The 21,441-nt window shown below is 54.9% G+C and overlaps 1 protein-coding gene, 1 long non-coding RNA gene and 3 other non-coding genes across 7 annotated transcripts in view; 3 read left to right on the forward strand and 2 right to left on the reverse strand.

Moving 5' to 3' along the window:
- The window catches only part of VAC14 (VAC14 component of PIKFYVE complex), a 100,709-nt gene that overhangs the window by 10,528 nt on the left and 68,740 nt on the right, over positions 1 to 21,441 (forward strand). The window contains exons 2-11 of one of the 2 annotated variants that reach the window (XM_017342353.3): positions 1,422 to 1,521; positions 2,936 to 3,086; positions 3,254 to 3,421; positions 4,540 to 4,602; positions 5,141 to 5,248; positions 5,596 to 5,705; positions 5,953 to 6,059; positions 6,985 to 7,119; positions 7,543 to 7,695; positions 19,113 to 19,161. In XM_017342353.3, the coding sequence (XP_017197842.3) occupies positions 1,517 to 1,521; positions 2,936 to 3,086; positions 3,254 to 3,421; positions 4,540 to 4,602; positions 5,141 to 5,248; positions 5,596 to 5,705; positions 5,953 to 6,059; positions 6,985 to 7,119; positions 7,543 to 7,695; positions 19,113 to 19,161 (1,049 nt within the window). In that variant the 5' untranslated portion in view covers positions 1,422 to 1,516. The remainder of the gene's footprint in view (positions 1 to 1,421; positions 1,522 to 2,935; positions 3,087 to 3,253; positions 3,422 to 4,539; positions 4,603 to 5,140; positions 5,249 to 5,595; positions 5,706 to 5,952; positions 6,060 to 6,984; positions 7,120 to 7,542; positions 7,696 to 19,112; positions 19,162 to 21,441) is intronic. The other variant, XM_002711713.5, reaches the window with a different exon arrangement.
- Positions 151 to 221, reverse strand: TRNAG-GCC (transfer RNA glycine (anticodon GCC)). The gene has a single exon. It is a non-coding gene; the product is annotated as a tRNA-Gly (tRNA).
- TRNAG-GCC (transfer RNA glycine (anticodon GCC)) lies at positions 8,614 to 8,684 on the forward strand. Its single transcript has one exon. It is a non-coding gene; the product is annotated as a tRNA-Gly (tRNA).
- On the forward strand, positions 9,451 to 9,521 carry TRNAG-GCC (transfer RNA glycine (anticodon GCC)). Its single transcript has one exon. It is a non-coding gene; the product is annotated as a tRNA-Gly (tRNA).
- On the reverse strand, positions 11,176 to 16,882 carry LOC127491375 (uncharacterized). Of its 2 annotated transcripts, XR_007920041.2 has the most exons (3): positions 16,584 to 16,882; positions 15,967 to 16,095; positions 11,176 to 15,837 (listed from the first exon to the last, which is right to left on the reverse strand). It is a non-coding gene; the product is annotated as an uncharacterized lncRNA (long non-coding RNA). The 2 variants fall into 2 exon arrangements; XR_011384100.1 differs by lacking the exon at positions 16,584 to 16,882 and having other exon boundaries at positions 15,967 to 16,141.

The raw sequence follows: 21,441 nt of genomic DNA on the forward strand, positions 1-21,441 counted from the left end.
CAGGAGAACCCAGCTGCTCTTGGCAGCATGGGCCGGGATTCATGGGGTCCTTGGCTGCTGCAGACCCTTTGTGGTTGGGGAAACAGCTCCTCAAGAAAGATCTATATGGGAAGAAACTGTTCAGGAAAAGGTAAAATAGCAGCCCATCATTGCATTGGCCGGGAATCGAACCCGGGCCTCCCGCGTGGCAGGCGAGAATTCTACCACTGAACCACCAATGCTCCAGCTGTTCTCAGGAGTGTCTGCGTGGCTTTCCTCCAGGGGCTGTCTCTGTCACCACGCAGACAGCTGCTCTGGCAGATCCTCGGGCCCTACCCCGCTGGTGTGTCCCTTTCAGCAGACCAGACAGGCTTAGGGAGAACCATCCCTGCCCCACCTGTTACGCCACTGTGCAAGTTGAGGCCTATGCACTGGTTTCAACTTCGTCCTAGAGGCCCTTGATCCATCCATAGCTCTCAGCCCCATAAAGAGAGAGGAGGTGCCTCCCAGGTTGTGCGTGCCACCCCTTCCTTAAACAGCCATTCTGCTCCTGCACCCACCAGCTGGGGAGCCAGGCCCCTGTGCAGCTTACTGTCTTAAATTTTTTTTAAGGTTTATTTATATGAAAGGCAGAGATACAGAGAGAGAGAGAGGGGTCTTCCATCCGGTGGTTCACTCCCCAAATGTCCCCAGTGGCTGGAACTCTGCTGATCTGGAGCCAGGAGCCTGGAGTTTCGTTCAGGTCTCGCATGTGGGTGCTGGGGCCCAAGCCCTAGGCCATCTTCTACTGCTTTCCCAGGCCATAGCAGAGTGTTGGATCAGAAGCGGAACAGCTGGGAGTCAAACCAGCTCCCACATAGCGTGCTAGCACTGCAGGAGGCAGCTTTACCCACTATGCCACAGTGCCGGCCTCCTGTCTTCAATCTTAAAACTGTTGTTCAGATCTTCTGAACACTGGGTGGGGTCTCTGTCTCAAAGGTCTGTGCGTTTGGTTTTGAAACAGCTCTGACTGCTGGGAGGATCCATATAAGAGCTTCTGGGCGTGATTGTCCTTAGAATCCCTGAAGCCCACTTGAGAGCCCATATCTGCATCAGGTGGGCTGTGCGCCTGCCACGAGTGGCTGGCAAGCAGTGAAGGGGCAAGTCCAGGCAGTTGCCTTAATAAGCCTGTGACCTCCAGGCACCTGCGTGCCTCCACGGGCCCTCCTGGTGCCTCCTTGGAGCCTCCCCCACCCCCCCACCCCCGCCCAGGCATCTCCAGGCCTCTTAGGACTCTTGCAAGTGCTCTTCCAAAGCCCGAAGCTTTCCTGTTACCACGACAGGAATTCCTCTCTGTCTCACACACACCCCCGCCACCCACCTGTCCTGGCTTACCTCCATGCTGTCTGCCCTCTGGGGCCCCACAGGAAGTGGGCTCATTGCCTCTTGCTTTGCCCCCACAGCACCTTCTGCTGGGACCATCTTCCTTCTCCCCTGCCTTTGGGATCCAGCTCAAATCCCACTTGGAGGAAGCCTCCCCTGACACCCAGCCACTGAGATGCTGTGAGTTTGCAAAGGGCAGCGCATGGCCTTCACGTCCACGGGGCTCTGGAAGCTGACACTGGCCTGTTAGGGAACCAGACCTGCCTCTGCTGCTCTCCCCCAGGCGAATGCTTCCTCCCGCAAAGCTTGTTGGGAAGTGCTGGCTTCTCCTGCCTGGCATGCAGTGCCCAAGTCAACCCCTTGGATGCACCAGCTGCTCTTCCTTCCCGTACTGCGCGGGCTACTCCTGTTTTTCTGTTGGGCTCCAGAAACAGCCCTCCCTGCCCGCTCCCGCTGCCGCCTCCGTGTTTCAGGTCCTGCTTCCCTGGCAGCCGCAGTGCGCCTGAGAGCTCTGCTTCCTGGCCTCAGTCTCCTGTGAAACCGGCGCCCAGTCCGGCTCCTCCACGGTACCGCCAGAGGAGTCTGGGGACAGCAGAGGTGTGGACGTGTTGCCCCATTGCTGGGAAACTGTCACTGGGTCACCTTTTCCCTAACTCTCGCCAGGCACTCCTCCCACACCTATTTCCCTGAATGTGCCGTGCTAGCCTCGTCCTGCGTCCAGGATGGCCTACTCTCCTTTCTGTACCTGGGAGCCGCCCAGTAACGCTCTTGCCATCTGACTCCAGTGGCACCTTTCTGGCAGCCCTGCTGGAGGCCCACGGAGAGTTAGCCCATTGGATGGCCTTTGTCCTTTTGCTTGTCAATTTGAGAGGCAGATGGACTTTGCTTATCTGCTGGTTCACTTCCTAAATGTGCGCAATGGCCAGGGCAGGGCCAGGGTCAGAACCAAAAGCTGGCTGCTCTGCCTGGGGCTCCCCAAGGAGTGGCAGGGACCTAACTACTTGAGCTGTCACCACCGCCTTCCAGGATGTGCAGTGGTCGGAAACCAAAGCCAGGAATTGAACTCACGCACTCTGAAATGGGACGCGGGCATCTTCAGCACCAGGCTAAATGCCTGCTCCCCTTGTATGTTCTTGTCTGATATCACCTGTGCCCCTTTGCTGCAATTACTTGCTGGTATGTGGATCCTGCCTGTTAGACTGGGCCTGGTGGAGCTGTGTGTCCCTAGCTGTGTCGCTGGAAATAATGGCACAGATGCAAAGAAACAGTGGACGCATGAATGGAAAGCTGGGAAAGTGTGGATTAAAGGCGGTCGATGAGCTGATGCTCTGTGGTTTTTGGTCCACAATGAGACATTTGTGTTCTCTTGGATTCCCAGAGGTGAGATGGCGCCGTACTTCCTCATTCCATTGCACACAAAGAGAAACTGATACCCAGAGTAGGGAAATAACCCCCACACACCCAGTGCCTCCTGCAGAGTGGGAAGACTTGCCTGCCATTTCTCCTTTCCGTGTAGGTCGTCGCCTTCCCGTGGAGCCCACAGCAGGGACAGCCTGGTGCTGCCCGACCCACAGCCCCTCTCCTCTCTCTGCAGGCTGGTGCGGGAGTCCGTGGCCCAGAACAATGCCGTGCAGATCAAACACGTGATCCAGACCCTGTCCCAAGAGTTCGCCCTGTCCCAGCACCCCCACAGCCGGAAAGGGGGCCTCATCGGCCTGGCCGCCTGCTCCATCGCTCTGGGCAAGGTGGGCCTTTTCCCTGAGGGACAGATGCACCTGTGGGAGCCCAGCTTCTGACCACGCCAGCCCTCAGAGGCCTGAGCATCGCCAAGGGCCCCGGGGTCAGCAGGCTGGCAGGCTGCTGCCCTGGGGTCTGACCCACTCTGAGCTGCCTGTGCCCCACCCCGTCGCAGGACTCAGGGCTGTACCTGAAGGAGCTGATCGAGCCGGTGCTGACCTGCTTCAACGACGCAGACAGCAGGCTGCGCTACTACGCCTGCGAGGCCCTCTACAACATCGTCAAGGTGGCCCGAGGCGCCGTGCTGCCCCACTTCAACGTCCTCTTTGACGGGCTCAGCAAGGTAAGCTGGAAGCTCTTTGGCTGCGCCAAGCTCGGGCCACCACCCAGCGGGACCTCTGGAACTGTGTGTGATTGGGTCTCTCTTCCCACTTGCAACAGAGCAGACCCACATTGTCTGTTGAGTCTAATTTTTTAAGTGAGCATGTGTTTGTGTTTAATTCATACATGTTGCATCTTGTGAAAGCGTCAGTCTGCCACCCAGGCGAGGCACGGGAAGGGGTGGTTTGCACAGCACTGCCCTCCGTGGCAGGCATGGCGGTGGGGGTCCCAGGTTCCCCCTGAGGAGGGCAGTGGCTTCTCTGCCTCACAGTGCTCCAGCACAAGCTCTGCTGGGGAAGGAGCTTTGAGGTTCCCGATGCTCCTCTGCGCCTCTCCCAGCTCTGGGGGGAGGCGTCCCCTCCCCAGCGCAGCACAGCCCTGCAGCCCAGAGGTAGAGTGTCAGCCTCACTGCTGCCCTGTCCCGTCCTCTGCGAATGGAGCGGGGACCCAGGGTCTTACGATCAGAGACCCCGAGGTGTCTACAACCACCTGACCCAGGTACAGCAGGGCAAGGCAGGCCCTGGGCACACTGGGCCACCTGCTTCCTTGGCCACAGTCCATTTTGCCCTCTGGCCCTTCCCAGGCCTGTCTCACATTTGGCCACAGAAAGAGGTGCCCTTAGATGTTCCAGGCCTGAGGCTAGCCCTGTGGTGTAGCAGGTTAAGCCACCACCTGCAGTGCCGACTCCCGATATGGGCGCCGGTTCAAGACCCAGCTGCTCCACTTCTGATCAAGCTCGTTGCTAATGTGTGTGGGAAGGCAGCAGAAGATGGCCCAAGTACTTGGACCCCTGCATCCTTGTGGGAGAGCAGGAAGAAACTCTTGGCTCCTGGCTTTGGCCTAGCCCTGTCCTGGCCATTGCAGCTATTTGGGGAGTGAACCAGCAGATGGAAAACCTTTCTCTCTCTCTCTCTGCCTCTCCCTCTCTAGAACTCTGACTTTCATATAAATAAACCTTTATTTAAAAAAGAAAAAGTTCCAGGCTGCACCGGGGCCTTGGCCATAGGTTTGCAGTGGATTCCTTGTCTTACCTTTGACCGTGACCGTGGCCTCCGTGTTCTCTATTTCTGTGCCTCCTAGTTGGCTGCTGACCCAGACCCCAATGTGAAAAGCGGATCCGAGCTCCTAGACCGCCTCTTAAAGGTATTTGTTCTCTCTGTCCTCACTTTCATTTATAGAATCGATGGCTTCTGTCTGTCTCTGCAGCGTAGATTTTCTGTCGTTGGACTTTTCCTCATTGTTTTTAAATGTACACTCAGCAAGGTTTCTTCTTTGGTGTACAGTTCTATGGCAAGAGGGTAGAGCTGTGTCACCACCACAGCCAGCATGCAGGGCTGTGCCGTGGCCCTTGTTTAACACCCCACGCAGAGGGAAGAAGTGTGCCTGTCACCTGCCACACCGCCCTTCCCCGGCGGCACAGCTGAGTGTGTGTTCCGGCTACACAGAGTGGGGTTTTGCCATTCCTTTGGTTGCCTTGACTTTGAGTCCTGTGTTCGGTCCACCTGTTTTGCTTGTCCTTTGGCCTGGGAAAAGATGGAGCTTCCAGGGACCTGTCATGCCTGGCGTGGGCTCTGCTGTTTCCCTGCACAGCTGCCTGGCCTGTGGAGCCAGCTGCGGGCGTCAGTCAGCTCAGGCGGCCCTGTCTCTGGCGTTCAGTAGCTCACTTGCCTTTGATCCACAGGACATTGTGACCGAGAGCAACAAGTTCGACCTGGTGGGCTTCATCCCCTTGCTGCGGGAGCGGATTTACTCCAACAACCAGTACGCGCGGCAGTTCATCATCTCCTGGGTAAGCTTGGGCCCAGTGCTGTCTGTGGCCAGCAGGAGCCCTGCTGGGGTCACGTCTGCTCCCTGGCACACCCTGGCAGCGACGGCTGCGGGGAAGCCACCTTGTTACCCTCCGGGGCAGTGGACACCTGATAATCCAGAGACATTTTTCCAGCTCTGCCCCGCAAAGCCCGTCCTCTGTACCCTTGAAAGCCAACACTGCCGTTTGCAGTAGCCACACCCTGTCCTTCCCATCGTCACTTCTCCCGGGGCCTCTGAATGTCACCATTCCCCTCTGCTGTGGGATGCTGAGGAGGAGGGGGTCCTGGGCTGCTGTGACTCTGCCCCCGGCTGCTTTGCGTCCTGCAGATCTTGGTTCTGGAGTCTGTGCCCGACATTAACCTGCTGGACTACCTACCGGAAATCCTGGACGGACTCTTCCAGATCCTGGGGGACAATGGCAAGGAGATTCGGAAAATGTGAGTGGACAGGGCGGTGGTGCTGCCTCCGGGACCCTCAGGGTGCCTGCAGCCCCACTGGCCGCGCCCATGGCAGGAAGGCGCAAGCTTGACTCTTCCTCCTGGCCCGTGTGCTTCCATCCCCAGCCTCTGAACCCTCCCGCCTGGCAAGGCCCACGGTGTTTGCCCTCCGAGTGGCTAACCGCCAGTAGACATGGGCACTGGCTGAGCCCCCACTCTCCACGCTGATGTCCTGTTTCCATTTTAGGTGTGAGGTGGTCCTCGGGGAATTCTTGAAAGAAATCAAAAAGAACCCCTCCAGTGTCAAGTTTGCTGAGATGGCCAACATCCTGGTGATCCACTGCCAGACCACAGGTGTGTGTGCCAGCCCTGGGTGCCCCCACAGAAGCCCCCATCTCTCCCTGTCTCAGTGTCCATGAGGGGCAGGAGGAGCCCAAGCGGGTGTTAGTCGGTGCAGCACTAGACCATGGGAGCAGCACAGTTGGGTCTTTGTGAAAGAGAGATACAGGCTTTCTGTCCACATGGAGACGCTTTCATTAGGTCTGACCGGAAGTGGGTAAGATCTTGAGACCTTGCTGGCAACCTTGGCCTTAGCACTGAGAGTCGATGTGCTTGAAGGTTGGCACTTTCTGTTAGCTTGTGCTGGGTACCATGCCCTCACAAAGCATAATTGCTTAAAACAGCAGTCACTGATGAGTCGTGAGTCCAGGGGTCCTCTGGTGGGCTGGGCTGGGCTTGATCGTACACATACAGTCAGTTGACATGCTGGCCGGAGCTGGCTGGTCTGGGATGGCCTCGCTCATGTCTGCCAGTTGCCAGCTGGAGCAACAGGGGCACCTGGTTCATGTGTCACATCATCCAGCAGGCTGGCCCAAGCACAGTCCTGTGGCATCAGCAGGGTTCCAGGAGAGAGGTTGGAAGTGAGCAAGGTCTCCCGAGGCCTGGGCTTAAGCCAAGCGTACCGCCACTTCTACCACGTGCTGTTAGCCAAGGTCGCAAGGCCAGTTCAGATGCAATTGAGGAAATCAGCTTTACTTCTTGGTTAAAGGTCGTGGAGATGAGGGGTAGTGAGTCAAGGCTCCTGTCCCGGTCTGGCCTAGGATGTCACTCTGTTCCGGCCCGTGTCTGTAGCGCAGTGCACAGCAAGAGTGTTGGTGAGGCTAGAAGCAGTCAGGTCCCAGGCTCCTGCTGGGCCCGAGTCCCATCCCGCCTGTGTGGTCGGTCAGAGGGAGCGCTCAGCCACTCGGCCGACCCCTGCACCTGCCGGCTCTCCTTCCAGATGATCTGATCCAGCTGACCGCCATGTGCTGGATGCGCGAGTTCATCCAGCTCGCCGGCCGGGTGATGCTGCCCTACTCCTCGGGGATCCTGACCGCTGTCTTGCCCTGCCTGGCCTACGATGACCGCAAGAAAAGTATCCTTTGCCCTGGGAAATGAGAAACCAGGGCAGCTGCAAAGAGATGGGCCCTGAAGTGGAAGTGGGGGTTTCTTTAGGATCCTTCACACTCCATAGGCCCTCACATCCAAGGACCTGGGAGCTGACTGTCCCTGGCCTCCCCTGGGTGCTCACAGATCTGGAGCCATCCTCTTGAGCTCATACGTCTACCCCTTTGGTAGGCAAAATCCTGTTGGTGAGAAGGCCACAGCGAGGAGAAGGGACCCTAGGAAAAGAACGAGGAGCTCTCCAGGGGCACCGATGTGGCAGGGAGATGGGGACAGGGGTCAGGCTGCCTGTCTGCCCACTAACAGCCTCTGGGAGGACCAAGCAGCACGTGCCAGGGGACTTGGATGAGGCAGGACTCCCCTGCTGGGCTACTCCTTACCTCACTGGGCTCAGGCATCAAGGAGGTGGCCAATGTGTGCAACCAGAGCCTAATGAAGCTGGTGACCCCCGAGGACGATGAGCCGGACGAGCCGAAGCCGGTGGTACAGAGGCAGGCAGAAGCCAACCCCGACAGCTCCGTGGCAAGGCCGGAGGGGTCGGCCAGCGGTGAGTAGGCTGCCCCCACCCCTCACTTTGGATGGTCCCTGGGAGCCAGAGAGCACAGGACTTGCCTAGGGCCTCTCTTAACCGACCAGGGATACCTGCACACGACTGACAGAGGACCTGTCATCCACACTCCATGGCTGCACACCGGGAAGCCGAGCTGCATGACCAGGGCCTGGCTGCTAGTCAGTGTGGCTTGGGTTTGAAACCCAGGTGTTTTGTATCCAGCACCGGCCTCTGAACTTTCACTGCCTTGGATACCATGACATGCTGCCTTCGTCTTTTTCTGGGTGCAGTGGTGGTTTTCGGTGCTAGAGGGTGTAGACCATGGCAGGAGGCCCACTGCTTGGTTCGTCAGTTCTGAGCTGTGCACCTTCAGCCTTGTACCTGCCTCCCACCATATGGGTCCCCTCCAGGACAAAAAGTTAAGAAAACTCGCTGCAACTCACTTGGTGGTTGGGAATTCTATTCTGCTGTCCTTTCAAGCTCTTAGCATTATTTTCTTATTTATCTGCAACATGAAGAAAAGCCCTTGTATGCTTATTGGGGTCGGGAGATTGACTCTAAATGTTACCGGGAGCTCTGACACTTTGTGTCTGCTGGGCCCCAGTCTGTCCTCACCAGGGTGGCACTGATCAGCTTTGCAGTGATGACCCTCTTTGCAGAGTTAGCCAGAAATTAACTTGATCTTTCGGGATAACAGAGTAAGGTCTGGAACATGTCCCTGCCCAGGAGGCGAAAGAGTTACTAAAGCTCTTCTGAGCAGAATGTCAAGTATGCGTGGCTGTAGGGCCTCCTCCATGGGTTTGGCTGGTAGAGTTGAGCAATATTCCTTGCTCCTTGCTGGACTGGTCTCAGGTGTCAGGTTACAGCTATGCCAGAGCAGCAAAACTGCTGGAGGCACAGCCGTGCACAGCTGGAGCATTGGTGGTTCAGTGGTAGAATTCTCGCCTGCCACGCGGGAGGCCCGGGTTCGATTCCCGGCCAATGCAGCAGCTTGAAACTTTTTGGCAGGTCCAAGAAAAAGAAAACTTGGAAGAAATAAGAATGAGCCTTCCAAGGCAGTGACTTTCTTACTAGGAGAAACCAGAATCTCAGGTCTGGACTTATTTTATGAGCCTTCACTGACTCATGAGGTTGGGTGTTTTGTTTTGTTTTTGTTTGTTGCTTGTCATATTTGGGAAGTAGAGAAAAATACAAAGCAGCAAGACTATCCCCCGCCAAGAGATAGATAATCAGTATCAAATTCCTGGCATATTTTTAAGTTTATATATGTATATAATAACATTTACACATGTACGTATATATGATATAAATTATATATTGGACTTTTTTGTTGTTTGCTGATGGGCTTTTATTTTATCTTGTTTTGCTTTTTCTTGGCATAAGAGTTGGTGCGTCTCACTCAGTGGAGTCAGAAAGTAGCATAAAGGCTGCCTGGGCGGGGGACAGCAGTCCTGGAGCTGCTGTTGACAGATTGTGGCTTCTTTCGGGAAATATTCGAGAGTTCCATTGTGGTGAGGATTGCACAACCTTGTGACTGTACTAAAAAGCACCCAGATTGTACACTTGAAGATGCTGGATTGTGTGTTGAGTGAAATACTATCAGTGTGAATTACATCTCGGGTGTTTTAAAGCGAGCCCCTCTTCGAGCCCAGTGGAGCCGCAGTGCCTGCCCATCGCCTTTCTGCTGATGTGGCAGCACGTCAGGCCCTCTGGGAAGAGACTGCTCATTCTGAGATTGCAGCAGCAGCCAGAGCATTGGTGGTTCAGTGGTAGAATTCTCGCCTGCCACGCGGGAGGCCCGGGTTCGATTCCCGGCCAATGCAGCTTGCTACTTAGCTTTTTAGGTCGTTTTCCTCAGCATTCTTCTAACAGCTGCCAGCTTGGGAGATTATGATCCTAAATTAGGATCCATTCAGGCAGCTTGGCTCTGGGTTTTACTGCCTCGTAAACAGCATTTCAGCAGATGAAAATCTCACTTGATTGTCATTCCCAGAGACGGCAACTGCTAATTTGGGGCCTTGGTACCGACTCTCAGCCCCGCTCAGCTTGTAGCTAATCACCAGTCTCTGAGCAGGGGGCCCAGGAGAAGGTCCCAGCAAGCCAAGAGACAGGTGATTGAGTGTGTCAGCCAGCAGGTTCATCCCAGCCCTGCTCACTCTGCGCCAACCCTGGACCACCTGGCTGAAGACAGGGGCCTCCTGCCTGGTCCTCCTCGCTCAGTGTCACTCTCCCTGGCTTAGTGTGTGTCACGTCCCCAGCACCTTGTCCTGGGTGAGACCTCCTCTGACCGTGGGCCTCCAGGCCAGGCAGCCCCTCTGCACTTGCTGCAGCTCCCCTTTGGCTGTGCCACGTGGGAGGGAGCCGCAGAGCAGAGTCCCTTCCCTGATTCTGAGTTCTCACAGCACCTGAACATGTCAGGCCCGCTCCCCTCCATGGCGCTCCTTAATGGTCTCAGGCACCACGGCAAAGGTTCTGGAGTCCAGACAGCCTGCCTGCAGTGGTCTCTCAGCACCGCTTGGCCGCCTTTAGACCTGGCGCCCTGGACAGCAACTGCTCGGCCTGTCTAAGGCTCCGATTCCTTGTTTGTTAGTCAGGTAATGGTGATAATGCTTAACCTGGAGTGTGCTTGTGTCAAACAAGATTGGCTTGTGTGTGGCACGTGGCAGACACCTAGCAGCGGGTGCTGTAGTATTAAGTTGTTTTAATACACATGCTGTGCTCGACTTACAGTGGGGCTCCATTTGTCATCTGTTGACAGCACAGTAGGTGGAAAATGCCAGGCTATAGCTTAGCCTGGCACACCTTAGCATGCTCAGAATGCTTACATTAGCCTACAGTTGGGCAAAGTCATCTAACACAAAGCCTATTCTATAAGTGTTGATTGTGTCTTGTAACCTTTTTAATCCTTTATTTTTACTTTATTTGAAAGAGAGGCAGAAGAAGAGATATCTTCCATCCACTGGTTCACTCCCCAAATGCCTGCAACTGCCAGGCCTGGGCCAAGCTAAAGCCTGGGGCCCAGAACTCCATCCAGGTCTCCTGCCTGGGTGGCAGGGACCCAACTACTTGAGCCATTACCTGCTGCCTCCCAGAGGGAGCATTAGCAGGAAGCTGGGCTGGGAGCAGAGGAGCTGGGGCTTGAACCCAGGCATTGCAGTGTGGGATATAGATGTCGCAAGCAGCATCCTCACTCCTGCACCAAACGGCCAGTCCTCATATAATTTACTGAAGACTATTCTGCAAGTGAGACACAGAATGAAGGTGTAGGTGTGCTCTCCCACCACGGGCAAGTGAAAAGTCACAGGTTGAGCCGTCCAAGGTGGGGACCATCTGGAAATGGTTGTACCAGAGCTGTGGACTTGGCCAAGCAGTAAGAGGCAAGGCTTTTGTTCCCTTGTTTCCTACCGGCATCACCCAGGTGGTAGTGGGCTCCAGGTGGGCTCTAAGTGAGCTCTCATAAAGGGTAGGGGTTGGAAGTTCATGTGGCAGAGGAGGAGCTAAGCTAAGAGTAAGATTCCCAGTGGAGGGCTTGTGACCTCGTGAGTGCACCTGCAGAGCTGTGACCAGACTGGTCTGTTAGCGCCTGCTGTGGTCACTGCAGATGCAGGTCACCACACCCAAGACCTGCTTGCAAGGAGCTCAGAGATAGTAGATGAGTGACTGTGGTGACACCTGCACAGTCTCGAGGACCAGGGGCTCTACTGCAGGCAGCAGGCCCGATCCATATTGAGTGTTCCAACTGCTTCTCTGGCCCCTTAGCTTCAACTCTCCTCTACCCCCATATTTTGCTTCTTATATAAAGGAAATGTGTATTCCTTGTAGAGAGATTGGAAAGAGCACAGAGTTCTCGCCGTAATCTCACACAGAAATAATCGCAGCCAACTTCTGAGAATATTTTCAGTCTTGTTTTTGTTTTTTAGATTGATTTTATTTATTTGAAAAAGAGAGAGAAAGGAGAGAGGGAGAGGAAGATGTTGCATCTGCTGGTTCACTCCCCAAATGGCCACTGAGGCTGGGGCTGGACCAGGCCAAAGACAAGAGCCAGGATGAAGGAGCTTCGTCCAGATCTCCCACGTGGATGCAGGGCCCTGGGACCTCTGCTGCTTTCCCAAGCGCGTTAACAGAGAGCTAAGTTGGAAGTGGAGCAGCCAGGACTTGAACCAGCACCCATAAGGAATGACTGGCACTGCAGTGGCTTAACCCATTATACCACAATGCCAGCCCTTTCAATCTTTTTTTAAAAATACCTGTACTTGCTATTGGTGGCTTTCTGTTTTATTGTCCTGCCCAAAAAAAAGAGAATCATGGGACATGGATTTATAACCTGATTTTTTAAGTGTGCAGCTTGGTGGTTTCAGTGAATTCACAGTTGTGCAACCATGGGGCTGTCGCTGTGGCATAGTGGGTAAAGCCACCGCCTGCAGTGCTGGCATCCCATATGGATGCTGGTTCAAGTCCCGGCTGCTCCACTTCCGATCCTGCTCTTTGCTATGGCCTGGGAAAGCAGTAGAAGATGGCCCAACTCATTGGGCCCTGCACTCATGTGGGAGGCCCAGAGGAAGCTCCTGGCTCCTGGCTTCAGATCAGCGCAGCTCCGGCTGTTGCAACCAGTTGGGGAGTGAACCAGCAGATGGAAGACCTCTCTTTCTCTGTCTCTCTGTCTCTCTCTCTCTCCTTCTGTGTAACTCTGACTTTCAAATAAATAGTAAATAAATCTTAAAAAAAAAAAAAAAAAGTTGTACAACCATCATCACTATTGGATTCCAAAACATTTTCCATCCTACCAACAGGCAGTTCCATACCATTAGCAGACATTCTTAATTTCCCTCCCCTCCAGCCCCTGATAGCCTGTATCTCCATTCTGTCTCTGGGCCTGCCTGTTCCAGACACTTCACAGAAATGGGACATGCACTGTGCACCCTTTTGGATTTTCTTCCTCCACATTGTATGTTGTTTTCCAGGCTCATCTGTGTTGTGTCGGAACTTCATTTCTACCCGTGGCTGAATACTATGCCATTGAATGGAAAGACTCCATTTTGTTTATCCATTCATTAGTTGGTGCACTTGTGGGTTATTGCCACCTTTTTTTTTTTTTTTTTTTTTTTTGGACAGGCAGAGTGGACAGTGAGAGAGAGAGAGACAGAGAGAAAGGTCTTCCTTTGCCGCTGGTTCACCCCCCGCCCCAAAGGCTCCTGCGGGCGGCGCGCTGCGGCTGGCACACCACGTTGATCCAAAGCCAGGAGCCAGGTGCCTCTCCTGGTCTCCCATGCGGGTGCAGGGCCCAAGCACTTGGGCCATCCTCCACTGCACTCCTGGGCCACAGCAGAGAGCTGGACAGGAAGAGGAGCAACCGGGACAGAATCCGGCGCCCTGACTGGGACTAGAACCTGGTGTGCCAGCACCTCAGGCGGAGGATTAATTAGCCTGTTGAGCCACAGCACTGGCCGCCACCAATTTTTTTCTTAAATGACAACCATTATGTGTTAAGTACCTCCCTTTTAGCCAACACTGTGTACTTGGCCATATTAATAAACCTGGCCTCTGGAACAGGCACTTCAAATATTTCTTTTGTCTTGAGGGTGCATTTGTTTTTTTCTGTTTACTCTTTTTGAGAGGCAAAAGAACACAGACAGAGCTCCCTTCTATTAGCTCACTCCCCAAATGCCACAATTGCCGGGACTGGGCTGTGTTGAGGATGGAACTGGACCGGGGGCAGAGCCAGCAGCCAGGATCACACTCCTAGTCTCCCAGTCCAGTCCTCCCACAGGGGTGGCAGGAACCTCATTATTTGAGCCATCACTGCCGCCTCGCAGGATCTGCATTGGCAGGAAGCTGGAGCCAGGAACCGAACCCAAGTACTTCAGTGTGGGATGTGAGTGTCTTAACTGCGAGGCTAAACATCTACTTTTGGGATGCATTTTATGGTTTTCTTTTTTGTTTATATTCTATTCCTGTACCACACTTATGTTATATCATTCCATTAGATAGATATGCCACAATTTATTTAATCAACTGCCTATTTGCAAATCATTTGGCTTCTTCTGATTTTATCTTAATCTTACAAACCCTACTAAAATAAACTGTCATGTAGAAAGCATATCTGCTAAAAAGAGCTTTCATACAGAAAAATCCTACATGCATCCATAATCACTTTTTAAGGGTAAATTCCTAAACTTCTAAGGCTTTGGATAGATGCTGCCTAGGGCCTTCCAGCATGCTCTTCCTGATTTCCAGTCCACAAGCTTGAAGCTGCCTCCGAGGACTGATCAGTGGTTCCCTGGAAGAGAGGCCAGGTGGAGGAGTGTCCTGCGCTGGGATGTGGGGTCTCACCAGAGGGAAGCATCAGGGGGAGTCAGGGCTGGAAACGTGGGCGGCAGGACACCAGCAGGACAGACAGACCTCCCTGCTCTCAGAGCTGGCCCTCCTGCAGGAGGAGGCAGAGGGTAGACAGGGCAGCCAGGCAGGCGTATTTGGCAGCCTGTCCCAAAAGCCCTAAATGTTGGATTTCTCCTTAGGAAATAATTATGGGTGCAGGTGATATGAGTGTTTTCTCTGTAGAAGCTCTTCATAGCCTGTAAATACAGAGGGGCTCCCTGGGGCAGGCCGCTGAGAAGGAACCGGCTTTGATTCTGGGTGCTGGAAGGAGTCACTGGAGGGGTGTGAGCAGCGGAAGGTCATGGTCGGACCTGTAGTTCGACAGAATAGAATCACTGGCTGCTGCGGGCTCACTGATGCAGGCCAGGACTGTGGTCCTTCGGAGGGAGGTGTGAGAGAAAAAGGAGTCAGATGAGTGGGAGAGTTGCCATTGACTGAGACGGGGAGGGGAAGCGAGGAACGGGTGTGTGTGAACAGGAGGGAGACGGGTGGGTGCAGAGCGTGCTGCGTGTGACGCCTGCTCAGCCCCACGGAGAGCAGGCGTTCACGTTCCAGGCTGGGGAGGAGAATTTGAGAGTCATCAGCATATGGAACCGTGGCCCTGGGACTGAATGAAGATGCCAAAGGAGGCAGGAACAGAGGGAGGAGATGAGGGCCCGGCACACTTAGGATGGTGGGAGGTGGCCCGGGAGTAGAAGGAACCCGAGCAAGGCCAGTGTGGGGCTTAACAGCGTGGAGCGCATTAGTGATTGGTCTGGTAGCCTCAGCAGAGTGGTGGGGTTAAGACTTCACGGGGGCAGGGTCCTGAGAGAGTGGGAGTGAGAACTAGAGCAAGATGCTTAGGAAGATTGACCTGGGGGGGTGGGGGCTGACAGGGCAGTGGAGGTCGGGAGACCCATTTTGTCTTAAGGGGAGAAACCACTGGGTGTGTTCATTTCCCATCACTGCTGTCACAAATGACCACAGGGCTGGCTCCTGCCAGGGCATCCCAGAGGGTCCCTCTCCTTGTCCCATCAGCTTCTGTCCCACCCGCATTCCTTGGCGCACAGCCGCATCCTAAATTGTCATTAAAACCTGAATGCCAGAGACTGCACTGTGTGGCTTGAGCGTGGATGCTGGGGGCCGCTGCCTGTGGCTCACCACGCACCGCTGTGTGCCTTGAGCTGGTTGTGTAACCTCTCCGTGCCTCAGTGTCCCCGTCTGTAACTTGGGAGTGGTGGTACTCCCTGTTGCCCACAGTCGTTAAGAGATGAAAGAGGCTCATAAAGAGTGTAAGGTGAGGCCCCACACCGAGAAGTAACGGCAGTGAGACTAGCACAAGGCACCCAGGCTCTTCACCCGGCTGCGGCATTTATCCCCTCGAGACCAGTCCTCGTGACCAGCCCCATGCTCTCGCCCCACCGTGATTATTTGGAGCAAGTTGCTGACCCCATACCATTTCATGTGTAACCGAGTGTATTTCCAAAAGGAAGAAAATCCTTTTATAAAAATTGTCACAGTAGCACCATCGTACCTCAGGAAAGAAAAGTGAGATCTCTGAAGCTACCAGGATCCATTCAGGATCCACTCTTCCCCACGGCGTGCGCCACGGCTGATGCGTCTCGGTTTCCCACGTTGCCTTTTTTTCTCCTTCCTTGTGGTTCACTGTTTAAGAAAGGGGTCACTCGTCCTGTAGTGGTGCCGGGGTGTCTGCCGTGGTCATCTGTCCGCTGTGCTCTCTCTGGGTTAGTAGTCAGGGCTCCTCAGTCACGCTCAAGTTCATGGCTTAAATGAAATCCACAAGCAAAACACTATGAGGAAAGACACAGATACAATGTATTCCTGTCTTTACCTTTGCTATGACAAAATGGCAAAGCCAGAAATATACAAAGAAAAGGTGTTTATTTAGCTCACAGTTCTGGAGGCTGAAAACCCGGAGAGCCTGGTGCTGGCTCAGCCAGGGACCCCCTGGCTGCAGCTCATTGTGGCGGATGGCGTCACGGCAGGTGTGTGCGTGCAGGAGAGCGCATGATGAGACGGAAGCTAGAGAGAGGCAGAGATCCAGTTTTGTTGTTTCATAACAACCCACTCTCCAGGGAACTAACTGGAGTCCCTTCCAAGAGCAGCACCCCCAGTGACCTAATTACCTTGCACCAAGCCCCACCTCTTAAAGGGCCCACCACCTCTCACATCACCATACTGGGGGACCAAGTTTTCAGCACATGAACCTTGGAGGACAAGCCACAACCACACTGTAGCATACACTTTTAATCTGAGAACTGGTATAACCAGAAAATGGTTAAAAGTTACAAGACACAGATATTTCACCATTGAAGAAGTTAATATCCAACACAAGGCGGGGGGGGACCCTCACGAAGAGAGGGAAACCCAGTGGAAAAAGAATGTGAAGTCCGTGAGGAAGCCAGGCGCCCCCTGGGTGACAGATGCCTCCCTAGTTTCCAGGCATTCATGCAGCTAAACGTGAGCCCATTCCTTATCGTAACCAGTGTGTGGTGCAGGTCTGTCGTTACCTCTGCTGTGCAGGAGAGGAGAGGGAGGCAGGGTCAGGGGACTTGGCCAAGGCCAAACAGCCTCGTGCTCATGAGCTGTCCCAGAGGGACGTGGTACAGACGGCACCGAGAGCCGCTCAGCGCAGCTGGGGAGCCAGGGATGGCAGGGTGTTGTGTTTACTATCACGCTGGCCAGCAGAACGATCCCGATACATCCCTGGGTGATGCTCTGGGCAGGTGACTGCCCCTCGTTGCGGGAAGCGCGTGGGAATGGGTAAAACCTTCCTGAAGGGCAGCCTGGCCACAGGGCCCTCGTGCAGAAGGAAGCATGGGAGAGGTGTGCACGCGGAATCAGGAGACGTTCGACGTTCTAAATTCATTTGAGGCGCATTCCTGACATCATAGCATTCATCTCTCTGTGTATGTTTCTGGGGCCTGGGGTACTGGCACCTGCTTCAGTCTGTCCTGCCCGGCGTTCTTGGCGCGCTTGCCTTTCCCCGCACTCTGGACCAACAGGCACACGTCAGGTGCCCGGACATGGCGCTAGAGGGAGGAGCACCTGACAGACCCAGGCTGCTGCCCCCTCTGCACCTCTGAGCCTGGAGGGAGAGGCGACAGTGACAGCTCCTCTGTGTAAGATGGAAATAAGGGCCCCCTCTTCTGGGGATGGAAGGGGGTCCATGGCCCACCTTGCCTGGGGCAGCTTGCAGGTGTACCAAATGGAAAGGGCAAGGGGCAGAATCTACACCGTGACCCCACTCACGTTTACAGGATAGAAAGCAGGGCCTGAGGCAACTCGCTTTATAGAGAAGAGGTTTATATCGCTCAGTTTGGGGGATTGAAGCCTGCGGTCTGGCGGCTTTATTGGCTTGGTCCCTGATGAAGGTGGCAGAGTACATGCAGAGGAAGGGTCACAGAGACTGGGCCCAGTCTCAGGCAAGAACGACCATCCAAGAAAACACCCCCAGTAGCCTAAGCACCTCCCACAAGTCCATTTCCTTAACTGGGTTCAATTTCCACCCTCTTAGTACCATTAACTAATTCTTTGGGATTTAAAGTCCTGTATGAGGTTGAGAGAGAGCCAGATCACTTTCCAACTACAGCGATAACAGAAGATGGCGGGGGTGGGGGGGGGGGGACACATGGTAGTGCAGTACGTTAAGCCACCACTTGGGTGCCTGCTACCATATCAGAGTAGCAGTTCAAGTCCCAGCCCCTCCGCCATCCAGCTTCCTGCTAATGCATTCTGGGAGGCAGCAGGTGATGCCTCAAGTGCTTGGCCCCTGCCTCCCACAGGGGGGGCCTGGGTGGAGGCCTAGATTCCTGGCTTTGGTCTGGCACAGCCCCAGTTGTTGGAGGAGTTTGGGGAGTGAACCAGTGAATCAAGACCTCTTCGCTCCTTCTCTCTCTCTCTCTGCATTTCAAATAAGTAAATGTATTTTTTAATCTTTAAGGAATGCTTTATTGAGATATAACTCACCCAGCTTCAAGGGTGCAGTTGAGCACATTTGTCTGTTACAGAGCTGTGTGAGTTATTTCAGAGCAGAGCTCGCTCGTGCTGCAGCGTGTGTCAGTGCTGCGTTTCTCTCTATTGCCCAGTAGCGTTCCTTGCATGGCTATGGCACGTTTCCAAGTCTCCATTCATCAAATGACAGACATTCAGGTTGTTAGATATTTTGGCTATGGCAAATAATGCAGCTATGAACGCTGAGTAGCACTTTTTTCAGTTGCATACCTGGAAGAAGAATTGCTGGGTCCTGTGGCAGTGCTGTACTTAACCTTGGGAAAGCTGCCAGACTGTTTTGGTGACCACACCATTTTACGTCGTGTAAAAGCGCCACTTCACCCACATCCTCCCCAGCACTTGTTATTAGCTTTTTTATTTTAACCAATCCTAGTGGGTGTGGGATGGTATCTCCTTATATCTTTGATATGCATCCTCTGTTAGCTAACTATGCTGAGGACCCCAAAGTTTATATTTGTGTTTTTTAAATTTTTATGTATTTACTTAAGAGACAGAGAGAGAGAGGCAGGAAAGAGCTCCCACCCACTGGTTCACTCCCCCAGGTGCCCACAACAGTTGAAAATGGGCCAGGCTGGGGAAGGAGCTCCCATGTGGAGGATGGGGACCCAACTACTTGGCTCCTCACTGCTGTCTCCAGGGTGCACATCAGCAGCCGTCTGGAATTGGGAGCCAGAGCTGGGAAGCCACTCCAGGCACTCTGATACGGGCTGCTGCCATCAACCACTGGGCTGAACGCCCACCCCTGCAAGGTCTTTTTTAGCATCCATTGGCCTTGGAGCCAACATTCCCTTCTGAGAACCCCAGATGTGTTCAGTGCTGATGTCCCTCCCTGGAGATCCTGGTGCCTTCAGACTCACCAGCGGTGTACTTGCCCAGAAGTTCTGAGGAATGCAGAGGCAGCGGGGCCTCAGGGCTCTTTGCAAGGTGGATCAAGTTGTAGGGACTGAAGATGGGCATCTTGTGTGTTGTTGCAACCAAGTCCTTGCTTATCCACGATTCCAGCAGTCTTTCCTCTTCCTCTCCAGGAGGTCCAGATGGCTCCTGTGACTCCATCAACGTCTTCACTCCAGCTAGGTAAGTGGTTTGTTAAGCATGTGTGTTTGTGGAAAGCAGGTGCAGATCTTGCCTGGGGTTAGGAGACTTCAGGGAAGACCCAGGGCAAAATGCTCGTGGCCACTCTGGGCAGCTCTCTACAGGCCTGAGGGGCTTTAGGAGGGAATCTGAAGGACGGAGCAAGCCTGCCCCTCCCAGTTCCGTGAGCAGAGAGCCCTGGGGAGCGAGTGGAAGGTCCTAGAGATGAGTAAGTGCAAGTTGTAAATGGACAACCCAGCGGCAACAGTGGGACACCCACAGAGGCCAGCACTCAGCAGCTTTTGCTTGTCCAACATAACATGGAGCTTTCAGGACTGAGCATAAGGGGAAGGCTGCACAGACCAGCTGAGTCCAGAAATTCCAGTCGCCAGGGCCTGTCATTTCCAGGTTGGCTGTAATGACACAGCCTTCCACAAGGGGGCAGTGCAGGCTAAGCAGCATAGAAATCCCCTGCCTTGCTTCCCTTCCTGCAGAGTGATGGGGTTTCCTGGGGAGGGAACTGCCACAGCTCCACCCGCGTCTGAGGCCCCTGGACTTGCCCTGGGTCACATTTTTATGGGGGAGGGGGGATGTTGACGCCTGTGGGGCTGGAGTGGGTGGTGATTCTGGGGTGGGGGGGTCCTTCCATCTGGAGGAGAGGCTCTTCCCTTGGGCCCCCTCCTCCGTTCGTGTCCTTTCTGAGTTTAGTCCTGTCTCCGAAGCCCCTGGGTATGTTTCCAGAGCTGCACGTACCGACTGTGAGCACGCACCCTAGACCGCTGCCGCCTCTGGTGAGCAGGTCAGGGGCTGCTGGTCAGGCCCGTGTGCAGCGCCTTGTCCCACATCTCTGGAGCAGGCCCAGAATGCACCCCTGACGCCAGGCTGCTCTAGTCGGGGGGCTGAGAAGAAACCAGGAAGTTAGCAGGAAGGGGGTGATGGCCGTGAGGCTGAAGTCACCAGAAAGGAGGGTGGTCGCTCTGCAGAGTGCTGGGGGGAGTGCCGCGAATCCCGGCCTGCGAGAGCCCTGGCGTCGCATCACAGATGGCACTTGTGTTTCTGTGCCCTGGGGTCCGTGTGAGGGTGAGGAGGGACAGAGAACGGGGCTGCTGCCGTGTAGCGCGTGTGTGGGCCGCCCCGCCACCCCGTAGACAAGGATGAAAGAAGGCTCAGCCGGGAAGCCGGTCTCACGAGGAGGAAGCCAGCGGGTTCGAGGTTGACTGACAGGAGAGAGCGGAGGGAACGAATGGCTTCTGGGAGTGTGGCTGGAGCCAAGCTCTGGAAGCCCCGGTCTGTTTCCAGGCTGGGGCTGGAAGGGGGCACCGGTGGGAGCGGGGCTGTGCTCCAGGCAGCCCGGAGAGCCCCCTGGGAGGGGAGGGAGGCAGGTGTGGGCTCCGGAATCCGGAGGTGGGGGAAGCATTCTGCCCAGAGGCTGTGGCGCAGGCGTTTCGGCGGGCACGGGAGGATCAGACCTGAGAGTTGGGAGCTCCTTCTGGCAGCCGAAAAGCCTCTCGCGGACTTGTCACTATCATCTGGGCCACGGGGATTGTCACATGCCAAGGGGGTGGCAATAGAAAGCGGGGAGGGTGGGAGAGGGAGCTGAGGTGGGGCGTGACGGAGGGACTGATGGATCCGCTGCCTCCCTCGGGCGCCTGTGCTGCCGCCGGCCAGGGCAGGCCTCCAAGAGGCCTCCGTTCCTGCTCTAAGGCCAGGAACCACGTCACTGGAACCACGGGGTTTTTTTTAGACCTGTCATTCAGGAGCCAAGGCGGAATCCTACCATTTCCAACATAAAAAACAAACATCATCTGGCGCTTTCTGGTTCCAGTAGATGGAAGTCCCCTCACTAAGAGGAGGGCAACCTCGGGCACTGTGAAAGCCCAGCAGAGTGCCTCAGCCTTAGCCCTGGCCCCGGGCCCCGCGCCCCACCGCCTGCTTCCTGCGGTCGGTGCTGCCAGTGGGAGGCTGAGCCTGGGCAAGATGACGTCACCCAGGGTCACCGAGCAGCTGAGCTCGCCCTGCCATGTTCCAGGTGCTTTGCCAGCCCACGGTACTGTGTGGTCATTTGCATTAAATTCAAGCTAGCCAAGGGCAGCAGACGGAGTGGGGGCTCCTGATAGCCTCCATGGGTGCTGGTCCTGAGCGCCTTGGCAGTCATTGACCCTTGAACCTGTGAGCACTGAGGGCCTCTTCCCTGCAAGCATCCGTGCACACAGCATTCTGAATTGATCCCTAGCGCTCAGGGCCCTCCTTGAAGGCGATCCATGCACTTTACACCCTAGATTC

This window comes from Oryctolagus cuniculus, chromosome 18 (assembly GCF_964237555.1).
Source record: "Oryctolagus cuniculus chromosome 18, mOryCun1.1, whole genome shotgun sequence".
NCBI lineage: Eukaryota > Metazoa > Chordata > Mammalia > Lagomorpha > Leporidae > Oryctolagus > Oryctolagus cuniculus.